The following is a 15,535-nucleotide window of genomic DNA, read 5'->3' as shown; positions in this document are numbered from 1 at the left end:
ACTAAAAAAAAACTATACAAAATACTGTCAGGAACTCACTCAATATATGTTACTGTGACATAGGCAGACATGTATTCAGTGGTTTTTAACAGTATTTTGTATAGTTTTTTTAGTTTTAACTCATTTTCCCAAACTTAACGCGTTTAACACAGTCTGCCGCCATTTGTAATTTTCAAATATAGCAGTAAACGCTGTGTTTTTCAAGCCGAATAAACATTTTACATTAAAAAAAAACTAAAAAAATTATCCATTTTTGTAATAAAGTAACATATCTTGCCTTTGATAATATTTGTTATTCATTTACTTTTTGACAACTTTTTCGAATCTATATGTACAGAAGTTTAAACCCAATAAAAACACTAAAAATTATCCAATTCGGTAGAAAAGTAACTTATCTTGCCTTTGAAAATATTTACTTGTTATATATTTGTTTTTGTTGACAACTTTTTCAAGTCTTTGTGCAAGTACAAACCCAAAGGGGGTATTTTTCTGTCTAATTTTATTTTTGGTACCGCGCTTAAATTTAAATTTCACGATATCTTTTTTGGGGAGGGTATTTTTTTTACATTAGGTCCACCTCCACAATTTTCGACTATGCTGAATAAGAAAATCTCATTTAAAATTTGCAGAGGCAAGTAGTTTTCGAGATAATTCACTGGCGGCCATGAATAAACACTCCCAACCTCCCCATATTAAGAACGGCTTTTGGAATAAACAACACCCATGCCTAACCACGTGTTTTAACCTTTTACCTGTCTTTCGTCTGTTAAAAACAGCTTTTGGAATAAATACCACCATTCTCCCCATGTTAAGAACGGCTTTTGGAATAAACACCCCAACCTACCTATGTTAAAAATTGTGGAGGTGGACCTAATGTGAAAATTTACCTTATGTTTTTTTAATAAATTGTTAGTTGAAAGCACAGAATAATGACAAAACACCATCCCCTCCCCTTGGTAAGAATGGCTAAAAAATAACGGTTTTCTTGGTAGAAACTTTTCTGTATTTCACCTAAGAATTTCTGGTGCTAATGAACTTACTGATCTGCACTATTTTTTAAATCGTATTTCCAAGTTTAATTAAAGTTTTATGATATGTTTTTTTTATTCAATTGTAAGGTTAAAGTACAGAATAGGTACAAAACACCCTCCTCTTCCCATGTTAAGAATGGCTTTTAAAATAATAACGTTATTATTTCAGCACGGATCACTCCCTGCATGAGTACCTAATATTTTTTTTTTTTTCAGCCATTCTTACCATGGAGAGGGGATGGTGTTTTGTAACTATTCTGTGCTTTCAACTAATAATTTATTATTAAAAAAGATATTGTGAAATTATAAAAAAAAATAAAAAGATATTGTGAAAGTTGAATTTAACTTGAAAAAAACAAAAAAACAATGTGAACGGCGTGTTCAACATTGTAGCCGGAGCTTATTTGGCAATAAGGTCACGTTAGTCGATTAATGGGTGCTAATGCACTTACTGATCCGCGCTATTTTTTTTTAAATCGTATTTCCAAGTTTAATTAAAGTTTTATGTTTTTTTGGTATTTTTTTTAGATTAGGTCCTCCACAATTTTCTTTTAAAGGATGACTTTTATAGGTTTCCAACTATGCTGAATACAGAAATCGCATTGAAATTTTGCAGAAATAAGTAGTTATCGAGATATAAATAGTTGTTTCATGCAATGTATTCTTTGGCGGCCATCTTTGTTTCGCGCGTAGATTTGTTTATGATGCGCGTAAAAAAGATGGCCGCCAGAGACTACAAGGCATTATACAACTTTTTATATCTCGATAACTACTTATTTCTGCAAAATTTCAATGCAATTTCTCTATTCAGCATAAGCGAAAACCTATAAAAGTTGTCATTTAAAAGAAAATTGTGGAAGTGGACCTAATCTAAAAATTTACCGTTTTTTTATTCAATTGTAAGGTTAAAGTACAGAATAGGTATAAAACACCCTCTTCTCCCCATGTTAAGAATGGCTTTTTAAATAATGTTATTATTTCAGAACGGATCAATAAGTGCATGAGTACCCAATTTCTTTAATAAAAAAAAAGCATTCATATTTTCTTATATAAAAATAACTTCTGTAAAAAAAGAAAAATATGTACTTTCAATTTTTGTTAAAAAAGGTTTTCTTTAAAAACAAAAACTACGATAAAAAATACCCAAAACATTAATCGGTACTCATGTAGAGAGTGATCTGTGCGGAAATAATAATGTTATTATTTAAAAAGCCATTCTTAACATGGGGAGGGTGTTTTGTACCTATTCTGTATTTTAAACCTTACAACTGAATAAAAAAACATAAAACTTTAATTAAACGTGGAAATATGATTTAAAAAATAGCACGGATCACTCTCTGCATCAGCACCAAATATTATTTAAGCACATCACCAATCTGTAAATTTTCTCCGAAAAAAACCTGTACTTTCACCTAACAATTTATAGTGTTAATAATAAAAAAGTTCATATTTTCTTATATCGAAAAACAAAAAAAACGACTTCAAATCAAAAAGCAAGCGGGCAATTTTTTTTTTTAAATTAAAAAATTTGGAAGAATTATGTTTTTTTTTTTACTTATCGAATAAACAGAAAATGAAATCTTCTAATTCGTTTCGTCAAATCGTGGTGTATGAAATGAATTGAAACGGAAGTTCAGTTCTATCAACAAAACAGGTTCGCACTTACGAAAAATATTTTTATTTTATTTAATATTTTTTTAATTGGAGATGTTAATTTATTTTAATAACATAGAAACATCCCTCAACTCTAAAGATGGGTTGTCTGAAAATTTCAATTAAATTGGTAATGTAGAAATATGGTTTTATCGACTTTGAACGGACCAAGAATTACATTTATATATATATATATTTTGTTTCTGAAACTTTTGTATCCATAGAAAATCTATTTTTTTTTTTTTTCTCTATACATCTTGTTATTGGTGGTTTTGACCCATGGACAGTCTATTAAAAACGTGCATTTTCTTGTAAATTCAAGAAAGACTTGCTAAAAACAAGTTGTTTTTTTTTTTTTTTTATCTTCTATTACCGAATCTGATATCCAATAATAAAATACAACTGTATAAGATTTCATGCCTAGAAAATCAGAAGTTCTGAAGAGTCAAGTGTTGGTAATATTATAGCGTTCAGAAAAACATAGAATTATGGACTTATTTGCATCAACATAATGTTGGAAGACTAAATAATGAACTATCGGAATAACTTTACCTCCTCCTCTTCTCAAACAGCGTTTTTAAATGTAAAGAGTAAAAATATAAGGCTTTACGTTTAGTACAGATCAACATCTCATAGATTATCTCAGATTATTTGAAGAATACCCGTCCCAGAACAGGTAAAATCAATTCTCTAAGCAGAACAATTTTGCACTACTGTTTATACCCCCTTATAAAGACTAAAATCAAAATATAATGCTACTAAACCTTATGCCTGGGATCCTTATTCCAATTTTATTCAAAATCCATTATATGATTTTTTTTATTCTAGAAAATATCTAAAATTAAAGGATTAAGATTAACGTGTGTTAAGAAGAAATTGAAATTTATGGAATCTTGCTTATTTGGAATCTAATAACTACAAATCAAATTCAATGCAAATCTAAAATTTTAGACATTTTCTGGAATAAAACTCATGTGATGGATTTTGATTAAAACTGAAATAAGAATTATATACATGCACCACGGGTTTTCTTGGCACCAAAGTCAACAGAGAATAAACCATTCTTGAAATGCGTTTTTTTCCTTCCCGTTGACTGCTGTATGCTCTTGGTCCAGTACAGTTCTAAAATGTCCACCCTTACAGACTTTGTCTTCTTCCTTTGAGAAAGGATTAGTTTATTGCTAATTGCCTGAAACACCTCTAATGAGGAATGCCAACAGGCTACCCAGGTATTTTTTGCAGGTCAAAGTGTCCCTTTTCTAGGATGCTGACTCTTCACTCCCACTTTCTGATTTCTGTATCACATCCTCCTGCCGTGTGAATGAGATAAATATTAAGCAACATTATGTCTAAAAAACATGATGCCATAAAAGCAGTACAAAACTGTTGAGGAAAATTAATTTTACCTCAAAGTTAAGCGATGTTGAGCCTGGTCATTACCAGATTGGTGACCAATTTTGAATACCAAGTACTGTATACATATACTTGGTTTGGCTTGGTTGTTTTGTTTTACGGCATATCAACCCTTTTCGGGTTAAATAATACCAAATCCGATCATTTTGGAAAAGGGTTTGTTTTTATGCTTCAAATTGTTTATGTCTTCGAATATTTTTTCATGGATTTTGGTTTGGTTGTTTTGTTTTACGGCATATCAACCCATTTCTAGTTTTGGTTTGTTTGTCTTTATATCTTAATTCGTAATGCTTGGTTTGGTTGTCATGTAGTGGATTCTGTTGTTTTTCTTCCCAACCTTGCAGAGCATGTTTGAGCTTTACAAAGGGAAAAGGATATAATATTATTGTTTGGTGTGTTTGAAGTCAGGAAGCTAGTAGAGAAGTGTGGGGTAAGGAAAAGAGAGAGGGTGAGACGTGTTTTTGTTTGTGGCTTTGCAGAACATGATTGAGTTTTGCAAAGAGTTAAAAAAAGAAAAAGGTTTTAATATACAGTGCATTCAAATCATGGAGCTAATCTCTTCAGACAACCTAATCTGGTAGAACCAGGTACAGGTATACAGATGTGACAATCCATATATACGCATTAAAAAAAAATACGACAACACCACCTCTAGTGCACTGAATTTGTCAACATTTCATCTACACCTACTGGCATTGGATGTTATAATAAAAAGTAGGGAGAGGGATGCATAACAGTGGCACAAAATTCTTTTTTTTTAGAGAAATTAATTTTACCTGTGCTCTATTGGTTATTCTTATAGTAATCTATAATATAAATCTCGCCTGTCTGTTTAAATGTATGTATGAATGTATGTTTGTATATCTCGCAAAAACTTTCGACAGAGGTGACAGATTTTCACAAGATCGGTATCATTTTGAAGCTCGACCCTTCGGACGATGAATATCGAAAAATTGGCCAAAAACATTAATTCCTTCAACCTCAACTGGGCACTTTTATACAGGGAGGGTCGTTTTTTTCGCTGACATTTTTTGCAAAGTTTGTGTAAACAACATTGCATAAAAGGTGTTATTTCGACCGCCCGTGACATCACAACCACGGTAGGCTCATTGATTTCACCTCTTTCTTCTCTGGCACATTACGGATTCGAACCTGCTTACTACTCCTATTTTTTTTTTTTTTTTTTTTGCTCAACCAACACCCTTACACCTCTATTTTCTTTTCCACCTTCGCGTCACAGATTCGAGCCAGCCTGCCTACTTCAACTTTTTTTTTTTTTTTTTCTCAACGCACACCTCCAAGCACCCGGGGCCCGGGCAACACCAGCCACCCAGGCTAGTTTATAAAAATTGATAAAATTTGGCATGTGATCACAACTGTAGGGGATATTCAGTGGAAAATGATATTCACTAAATACATGTGTTACTCTGGTAACCATCCCCCATAGGTAAGGTGGCACTCAACCCACTAAAAAAAAAGAAAAAAAAGTATTCCTAGGTTGCTTTCATATTTGGTTTCATTTTCTTTCTTTGAATAAAAGTTCCATTGAAAATATTTTGTCAGAAGTCATTTAGACAGACGGCAGTCAGTCGGGTGCTTGCTGCTGCATCAGCACTAATGGATCTTTCCTTTTGAGTCCCCCCCCCCCAAGCCTCATCAAACAGCCGGTCGTAAAAGATTACACACCCTCTCTTTCTCTAATTCCCCCTCCCCTAAACTGTTATAACATTGATCGCATTAAGTGACATATGCAATGGTCGATTGCAAATATGTGCAAGAACTTCAGTGATGTGGAGGGAGGGGGTGGAGATGGTGTGAAACATTTATCAATTCTGACCAGATCGTAAACTTTGAAACCCACCCTCTTTACTTAGTCATACAAAAAAAAGAACACAATTAAAAGGAAAAAAATCGATTGGACATTCTACAAAATGTTTAAATTTATCTGTATAAATATGTCCATTTTTTAATTCTTAAATTTATAAACAAGCTAAGAACCAGACTTTCCTCTTCTTCTTCTTCACCCCTCCTCCTCCTTTACAACATCCATTTTACAAGCTTGCATATATTGGATGGCTTTAAGAAACTGAGTAACCTGTCTCTGGTTAGACATTTATTTATCCCTCTTTCCTTCAGATGATGTATAGGGCTATGACAACGGCATATTCTTTTCATTGTTTTGACTCTCGAGTATATATCCGACACATTTAATCAACCAAGAACCACACCACTCTATATAAAAGCATATAAGATATCAACAGATACCCACTCGAGAGTCAAAACAGCAAAAAGAATATGCTGTTGTCCCAGCCCTAGTGATGTATCAAATGCTAATATGCATTGGATGGCTTTGAGAAATTGATTTCCAAACTAATTTATCTCTGGCCAGGTCTTTATCCCTATTTCTTTCAAATTTATCCTTATCATTTCTTCCCATATTTTTCTTGGTCTTCCCTTGTGAAGTGAATCTGCTACCACAACGGTTCTAAATCTACTAATCGAAGAATTTTTATCCATTTTTTTTTAACATGGTCATGCAATCAAAGTTTAGTTTTATGCACATCTCTCTATACTAGAGGTTCTCAATTAGGGGTAAATTTACCCCTAGATGTGAAAAAAAAAACAAACTTATCTAGTCAGGGGGTAAATAATTGAAGGGCCTGATAATTTAAAAATATTTCTATATGTCTAACGAATGTACATACCTGAATACTATTTTTATGCAAAACAATAAAAAGGTTCTTTTGACTTTCTTGTTTTTCTGTCACTTTATGATGACTATGAACTTTTTTGTATGGGAGTGGGGATATATGGAGAAATACATAAATTTAAGGGGTCGATGACAAAGGTAAGATTGAAAATGACTACTTTATACTATCCATATCTAATGTTCCTTTGAGTTCATCAGAACTAAGACTATCTTTAAGATTCACAATGCACATACATCTATTGTATTATTCTTATATCATTTCTCATCATGCAACGCATGTCTTCAATTTTCACTAACTAGGTTTCATTTCCCTACCACATTACACTGTGCACACATGTCTAATAGACTCTTCCCTTGGTCAACAATGGTAACACTCTGCTGGTTAGTAATGCCAGTTTTTTTTAACACCAAATTAATACTTTTTTGAAAAAAAGATTTTGAAATGTAAATGTATTCATTACATTTTTTTCTATTTACTTACTTTAAATAAATGAATTATTATTAATGAACAGATTTTTATTTTTAACATATTATAAGTCATGCTTAGCTCAATACAATAACTGAAATACCTTAGAACAGGGTTTCCCAAAGTGGGCTCCATGACTGAGGCTGGGGGGCTCCGGAAGCCCTTTCTTAAAGAGGACCAAATGCTTTATATGGAAAAATTTAAATGACTGCCTACATTTAATTATTGATTTTTTTTTTTTTATTGGAAAAAGATATGATTCATAACTACAGGTGTAAAGAGTTTCAGGATGGTTTGTGAAAAAGGAAATAAAAATAACAAAAAAATACAATAATGTTTTGATTAATCCAAAACAAAAAATAGTTGTAAACATGGTTATTAGTTAGTGCTAAGATTTGAAAGTAATGTTTTTCATATTTTTTTTTTAGAAATTATCTTGTTAGTGCTCTGTGAAAAACCTTTGCTCAGGGGCTCTATGGTGTTCTCAAGTTTGGAAACCCCTGAATTAGAACATAAAGAAACGAAATCCATTCTTTTTTTTTAAATAAATGTTTTTCATTTTATAGAAAAAAATAAAATAAAATGGAACAAAAAATATTGCAGTGAAGAATTATCGTCTCTTGAAGAGATAGAAAATATTGAAAATCTTAAAAAATAAAACAAAAACAAACTTGTGCAATAAATCCAACTTTAGAGGAAAAAACAGACAAAAAATCCATCTGTCATATCACGTGCTGACCTTTTTATGTAACTGACATGCCACTCATTCTCATTATTATTTTATTTTTTACCTAATTGCATATTACGAAAGCAACAATACTGGCTGTGTGTCCTATATCTTCTATATATATAAAAGCGAAAATGTGTGTATGTATGTATGTGTGTTTGTGTGTTCGCTAAAAACTTTTGACAGACAAAGCAAAAATTCACAAACTCGGTATCATATTGAAGCTCCATCCTTCGCTCGAAAAATATCGAAAAATTTGCCAAAAACGTTCATTTTTTCACCCCGAAATCGACAATTTTCGACAGGGGGGGGGGGGTCAACAAAAACGGTCCTCTCGTGATGACGACCGGTTCTATGCATGTGTCAGATGACGTCATGACCTGATTTACTTTAAATAGTTGAAAAACTGACTAAATTTCATGTACGTCGCGTTAGCTCAGTTGGTTAGCACGTTGGTTCGTTATCTAAACGTTTTGGGTTCGAATCGTGGTGTGAGATGTCTTCTTTTTTTTTTTTTTTTTCGATTTTTTAAATTTAAATATTGAACCAGTGTTATTTAAGCCATTTTTCACGTAACGGTCGTTTTTTTGCTTTTTTTAAATTTTTTACTTATCCACCCCCGACCACACACCCAAAAACACCCGGGTACCCATCGATTTTTTTAAATTTTAATATTGAAACAGGCTTATTTAAGCCATTTTTCTTTTTTGTTTTTTCGATTTTTACATTTAACATCGTTCGTTTTCCTTACGTTAGTTTTTTTGTGTGTTTTTTTTTAGATGTTTTGATTACCCCCCCCCGCTTAAATTTTAACGTTGTTTTCTTTTTTTACTTCACTTATAACTAACAAACCTGGTCATTAACCTCATTTGCTGAATAGCTTCCGTCATTGTAACACTCGACGACTTCCGTGCGCGCACCTGTCAATTTGGTTCTTACTTAAATAAATTCAAACATCTTTCAGTAGCTCATTCTGGCTGGCTGATTTTATTTTCAAACTTCGCCTCAGGGCTTCGGGTTCGATCCTACCAACTTTTACCCCCCCCCTCTCGTTTCTTTTTTATTTAACACCACACACCTCCAAACACCCGGGCAACGCCGGGTACCCCCGCTAGTATAATATAAATCAATAAATTTATTTAAGTTAAATATAATAACTCTATAAGATAAACAAAAGAATCCAACTTACCGGGTTTAATGGAGCATCATGCAAAGCAGTGAAGATCTTTGCAGGCGTACCGTGAGCTCGTAGATGCATCCGGAAAGCAGGCATCATACATTTCGTGGCAATTCCAAAAACACTAAAAAAAAAGGAAAAAAAAAGAAATACAGATGTTTAAACATTTAGAAATTAAGACAAATAATAATAATAATAATAATGATAATGATAATAATAATGGTGATAAAATAATAATTACAAGAAATATTAAAAATAATAAAATAAAAATAATAAAATAACACTAATGATAACAGAAATAAAAATAGTAATGATTACAATAAAAAAATAATAATGATCATTAATATTTTTTATTAGTGTCATAATAATAAAAATAATGATAATCATGAAAATAAAAAAATCAAAATCGAAATAAAATAATGATAATAAAAAATAATAACAAAAATAATAATGTTGTTTAACTTTGCTCAATTATTAATTTATACATCGTCTATAACTCTTACTTTTGTAACTCTCTCAGTTTATTAGCAGTCAAAAGTAAGAATAAAGGAAAGAGTAAAAAGATTCGAATAGTTCATTATAAGAAAAAAGAAATATACTCATAAGTAATAATACTATTTAATTGGTAGTTTAAGAAAAATAAATAAGGAGAGAGATAAAGAGAGAAAAATATGAAGGGAAAGAGAAAGAAAGAGAGAGGGAGACAAAAAGAGAAAAGAGAGAGAGGGAGGGGACAGAGAAAGAAAGAGAGGGAAGGAAAGACACAGCAAAGGGGGAAGAAGCGAGAGAGAAAAGGAGGGAGAAGAGAAAAAGAGAAAAGGAGGGAGAAGAGAAAGAGAGAAAAGGGGGGAGAAGAGAAAGAGAGAGAAAAGGAGGGAGAAGAGAAAGAGAGAGAAAAGGAGGGAGAAGAGAAAGAGAGAGAAAAGGAGGGAGAAGAGAAAGAGAGAGAAAAGGAGGGAGAAGAGAAAGAGAGAGAAAAGGAGGGAGAAGAGAAAGAGCGAAAAGGAGGGAGAAGAGAAAGAGAGAAAAGGAGGGAGAAGAGAAAGAGAGAGACAAGGAGGGAGAAGAGAAAGAGAGAGACAAGGAGTGAGAAGAGAAAGAGAGAGACAAGGAGTGAGAAGAGAAAGAGAGAGACAAGGAGTGAGAAGAGAAAGAGAGAGACAAGGAGTGAGAAGAGAAAGAGAGAGACAAGGAGTGAGAAGAGAAAGAGAGAGAAAAGGAGGGAGAAGAGAAAGAGAGAGAAAAGGAGGGAGAAGAGAAAGAGAGAGAAAGGGAGGAAGAAGAGAAAAGGAGGGAGAAGAGAAAGAGAGAGAAAAGGAGTGAGAAGAGAAAGAGAGAGAAAAGGAGGGAGAAGAGAAAGAGAGAGAAAAGGAAGAAGAGAAACAGAGAGAAAGAAAAGAAAGAGAGAGAAAAAGAAAAGAAAGAGAGAGAGAAAAAAAGAAAAGGAAGAAGAGAAAGAGAGAGAGGAGGGGGGGGGGAAATAGAAAATGAGATAAAGCGATAAAGAAAAGAAAGAGAGAGATGAAAATAGAGACAGGAAAAAGAGGGAAGGAAAGCGAGCGGAAAGAAACTAAGTTTGGATTTTGTTATTCTCTTCTTCCCTCGCTCCCGAGCTCAATGGATGATCTAATGGGTTACATTTTCTTTAACTTTATTTATATATTCACAACACCATCGAACTCATATTTAAAAATATACATGAAATCGTTTTCATTTATTCGATCAACTGTTGTAGGCAAGGAAACATCCTCTCCGTTTTCAAGTGAATTATTTTTGGAAAATGCTTTCTTTTTGAATTCATTTTTTTAGACGAAAGCTTCAAGATTGGTCGCGTCGTTTGGTTAAACGACATACCAACGTGACGTTTCTGTTATTTAATGGCGAATCAAGTTATTTCGATTCAAGTACTTAACATTTTAAAATATTCAATCGAAGATTCTATTTTGTAAATAGAGATGGTTTGTAAATGGAGATTTTGTAATCTGTAATTTGAAACAGTTTTTTCGTTTGTTTTTTTTTTCTTTAAATCTTCCAAAATATTTATTCAAAGCATACATAAATCAACATTAAATCTTCCAAAATATTTATTCAAAGCATACATAAATCAACATTTGACAAAATGTGATTACCAGATTTAAATTTCAAAGTTAAAAAAATGAGTGCAAACATTTATTTTGTTGCCATTCTCGATTGAGCTTCAATCTATGATTCTCACTACTGTAAAAGATTCACAACAAAAACTCGTCTAACTACAACCATTGTCAATAGCTTCTCTCTTTTGACCTAAAACTAAACTTCCATGAACAAAGTTTATTTCCTAAAACTGGCCGTCTGTGGAACATAGTACTGCAGGGCTGCTTCTCATCAGACTACAACATATCGTTTTCCAGCCCAATGTAAACGCATTCTTGTTGAGCCGCCTTCTTAAATAATCAAATTCTGCCCAATCACCACCATTAATACCAATCATCATAGTGTTGTCTCATCGCCCAACTAATACTTATTTAATGTTTATCCTCGAGCGGCTTTTACGCCTCAATAAGTGATAACATCTTGGTAAAAAAAATTTTTTTTTAAACTTATAAAATCTGAGATAGTATAATGAAAAATCGTTATTGCAAACAATAAGGTTGATCTAGGTCACAAACTATTTACAAACCGATTTAAAACAGTTTGAACTTCAGCTTAAAATTACAATAAGATTTCAGTAGTTTTTTTTTTTAATCTATCAAGATAAGTATTTTGCAACTGAAGAATTAAAAGAAAATACAAAAATAAAATGGGAATCTACCATTGTATATTCGATCATATAGTTTGATATGTGTTTATTTAGGTGTGCCCCCCCCCCCTGAACGAGGGCAGAGTTAATGTAAAGGAAAAGATGTGATACACCGATTTGACTGGCACAATCATAAAAATTGCCCTGGTCTATCCCCTCCACCCCTGCCTTTCACTGACCTAGGTCAGAAATGATGAAGTGCAGCATCGGAACAGATACCACACTTTGTTCCCAGCTAAAGAGCCAATTTTTTTTTTTTTCTGTCTAACTACAAATTAAATTGTTTAAAATAAAAAAAGAGAATATTTACTGTAAACAATTCGTCAGATACACAATTGAACAAAAGTTGCTATTTTTTACACATAACCGTGGGGGACAGGGGTCAATTGTGGACTCATACCTTTTCCAACACTATTCGGTAATATTTAACAAAATTTCTAAGATAACTCCACGTGTGTGTATCGGTCCATGTATTTCTCGTGTCAGCGTAACGTTGGTAATTACACAATGAATTTTTTTTTTTTTTTGTTCACTACTAGCATGGCTACCTGGCGTTGCCAGGAGCCATAAAAAAACAAAAACAGTTTAAAAATGTGTGTAAAGAAACAAAATATACAAGACAAGAACACGTTTGCAAAAGTTATGAAGAAGACGACCAATATTTGGCTTTCTATTATTCGTTTGTAATACTACTACTACTACTACTACTACTACTACTAATAATAATAATAATAATAGGAGGAGGAGGAGGAGGAGGAGGGATACCTTAAATTTACGCAGGTGGCTGACAGATAACACCTGACCAAAAGAATAACATTCAGCTGTTTGGCACAGAGCCATCTGCAGATGCACTGAAAGAAATACACCCTTTTGCTGAATAAAGGATAAACAACTGAGAGTCACGTGCCGGAGAGGAGGGAGGGGGTGGGGCGTTTGATTACATTAAGTTCTTTGGTGAAACCCAAAAGTGGGTGTGACAGTTGAGGATGCATGACGGTTCAAAAATGTTATATCAACTAACTCAAATTGGGATCGAGAGAAACTTCGATCAACTTCTGTGCGCCTTCTACACCTTAATAATTTTCACTTCTATTATTCATTAAAAGCAACAATAACGACATACCATCATATTTTCATACATAAGTGTTTGTAATTCTTCTAACTAAAGTAATAATACACAACAGGTTTCAAAGGTTGTCACAACCGAGAGTGGTAGTGAGGATAAACTCCCTTCCCCTAAAAAATGCAATCATAGCATGCGTCTTAAATAGCCTCTGACAACCAAGTCCAGCTCCTGGCCATCTCATGTTATTTAACAACTAAGCCTCGTAAAACTGTTTATACTAACTAGGAGAAGGGGCAAAGGCAGTCCACTGGTGCCTTAAAACCAGTCACTTCGAGCAGGTGCGGTTTGTCACCTTCAGATGATAGCTCATCTAAGAGAAGGCCTACCTTGCTACACTTTTTCTGCTTTGTCGTTATTTCCACAGCAAGTGCTCTACTGAGCTTCAATCTATTGTCCTTCACTCCTTACAAGACATTCACAGCAAGAATTTGTCTTATTATCACATCTTATAAGTGTTGTTCTTTTCTCTCCTCTACTATCTTTTTCTAACAGAAGAGGCGTTGCAAATCTATTTTTTGCTCTATTGTTATTTTTATGGCAGGTGCTCAATTAAGCTTTTATCTATACCTCCTCTCCCCTGTAAAACATTCACAACAAACACTCTACAAGCACTGTCAATAATTTTCCTTAATCGTATTGTGCTAGTTGACAAATTGTTATTTTAGTTGACTTTGTAGGCAACTGATTCGAAGCCTTCACTGCCTTGCAGGATTACTCCATCAGGGGAAAGGCTAAGAGAGTAAATCCCAACAGAAAATCTGGAAATGGAATCCCTAAGGCAGCCTGACTTTATAATGTCATCACTGACAACTCCCGCGGTGCAGTTAGAGCGAAGCTGTATCGACTGTCTTTCCCTTGGATCTTCTGGCATTGTGGAGGAGGGGGCGGATGCTGCACAGACAACAGCCATCCTTCCACATCACCTTGTCCAGGCTATGTAGCTCCACTGCTACACCATCGTCTCTCGAAACGGACAGTTGTCAACAAGAGTATTAGTCTTCTACACAGAGTGACATGTTTGTTTGTGTTTGACAACCTTTCAACCATTATCAGGTCATCCCAGGTCAAACATTGCCCTCTTCTCCTTTAATACTAATATAGCATAGTATCAAGATTACTTCCTTTTGTGCTTTAATTTAATTAAGATATTCTTTCGATATACTGAAGACAAGACGTAAGAGTGGTTCGACCTCCTTCTTTTTTTTTTGAGCTTGCAAAAGAGTGAAACAGATTCTGCTTCTTGGTTGTTGGACATCAAAACAAACAAATATATTTTGTTGAAAATCTATCTTCGTTCAGTACGGTGAGGAGAGACTAAAGTGGCATGTGCTGCAAACAAAAAACAAAACAAAACCAAATAAAACAAGCCATGCGTGCATGATCCCCCTCTCGTGCTGGATATGAGATGACGCCACAAAAAATAGTGAAGAAATGATGAATGTGATGAATGTGAAGGGACAAAGTTGCCTTCATATTTTCGCCAAGTTTCAGAAAAATCTAATGGATGGGACAAAAATTATGGGGTAAAAAGTGTCATTTTTTGCAATTTTGGGGCATTTGTGACTCCTTTGGAGCTCCTGGGAATGCTGAATCCCAGTGAAAATGGACAAACAGTGCAGTTTCACGCCTTAAGATATGTATATTTGAATTCAGCACCATGAAAAACCACTATATAGACATACATATCAAGTTTTTGAGTAATATGAAAAAAGAGCTCCAAAATGGCATGTTTTTTAGCCCTAAAAGTCCCAGAAGGATGAAAACTGGAATTTTGCCAGAGTCACCCATACTGAATTTATATTAAGAACAATGGCCTCCACATTTTGGCCAAGTTTCAGGAAAATCTAATGGATGGATCAAACGCTATAGGGCAAAAAGTGTCATTTTGGGCTATTTTGGGGCATTTCTGACCTCTTGAACCCCTGGGGACGCCGAATCCCACTATAAATGGACAATGGTGCAGTTTCAGGCCTTAACACATGTATATTTGAGTTGACCACCATGAAAAACCACTATATAGTAAGACATCAAGTTTTTGTTAAGAAATATGAAAAAAGAGCCACAAAAAGGGGCGTTTTTAGCACTAAAAGTCCCTGGCAACGAGAATTTTGCCATATTTGATTTATATTAAGAACGATGGGCTCTGCATTTTGGCCAAGTTTCAGAAAAATCTAATGTATGGATCAAAAGTTATGGAGAAAAACGTGTAATTTTTGGCCATATTGGGGCATTTTTTACTTCTTTTGAGCCCCTGCAGATGCAACGGGAATTTTCACACACAAAAATTTTTTTTTTTTTTACTGTGCACATCTATTTAATGAAATACAATTTGTGGCAAAATTTCGGGAAAAACTAATGGATGGTTATCTGGCAATCGTCTGGACACATGGACGCCACTGAAAACATAGGTCCCTCTCCGATAAATCAAGGGACCAACAAGCAGAAACTAAGAT

At 33.9% G+C, this 15,535-nt stretch overlaps 1 protein-coding gene across 2 annotated transcripts in view; it reads right to left on the bottom strand.

The window, feature by feature from the left end:
- LOC145297712 (wings apart-like protein homolog) overlaps positions 1 to 15,535 on the bottom strand; it is a 427,159-nt gene that overhangs the window by 173,679 nt on the left and 237,945 nt on the right. For both annotated transcript variants that reach the window (XM_080143917.1, XM_080143918.1), the window contains one exon: positions 9,190 to 9,301. In XM_080143917.1, coding sequence (XP_080000043.1) covers positions 9,190 to 9,301 — 112 coding nt within the window. The remainder of the gene's footprint in view (positions 1 to 9,189; positions 9,302 to 15,535) is intronic.

This window comes from Euprymna scolopes, chromosome 18 (assembly GCF_053919585.1).
Source record: "Euprymna scolopes isolate OS-2025 chromosome 18, ASM5391958v1, whole genome shotgun sequence".
Lineage (NCBI taxonomy): Eukaryota > Metazoa > Mollusca > Cephalopoda > Sepiida > Sepiolidae > Euprymna > Euprymna scolopes.
Note: the sequence above shows the minus strand (reverse complement) of the source record. Positions and strands in the feature narration are given on the sequence as shown.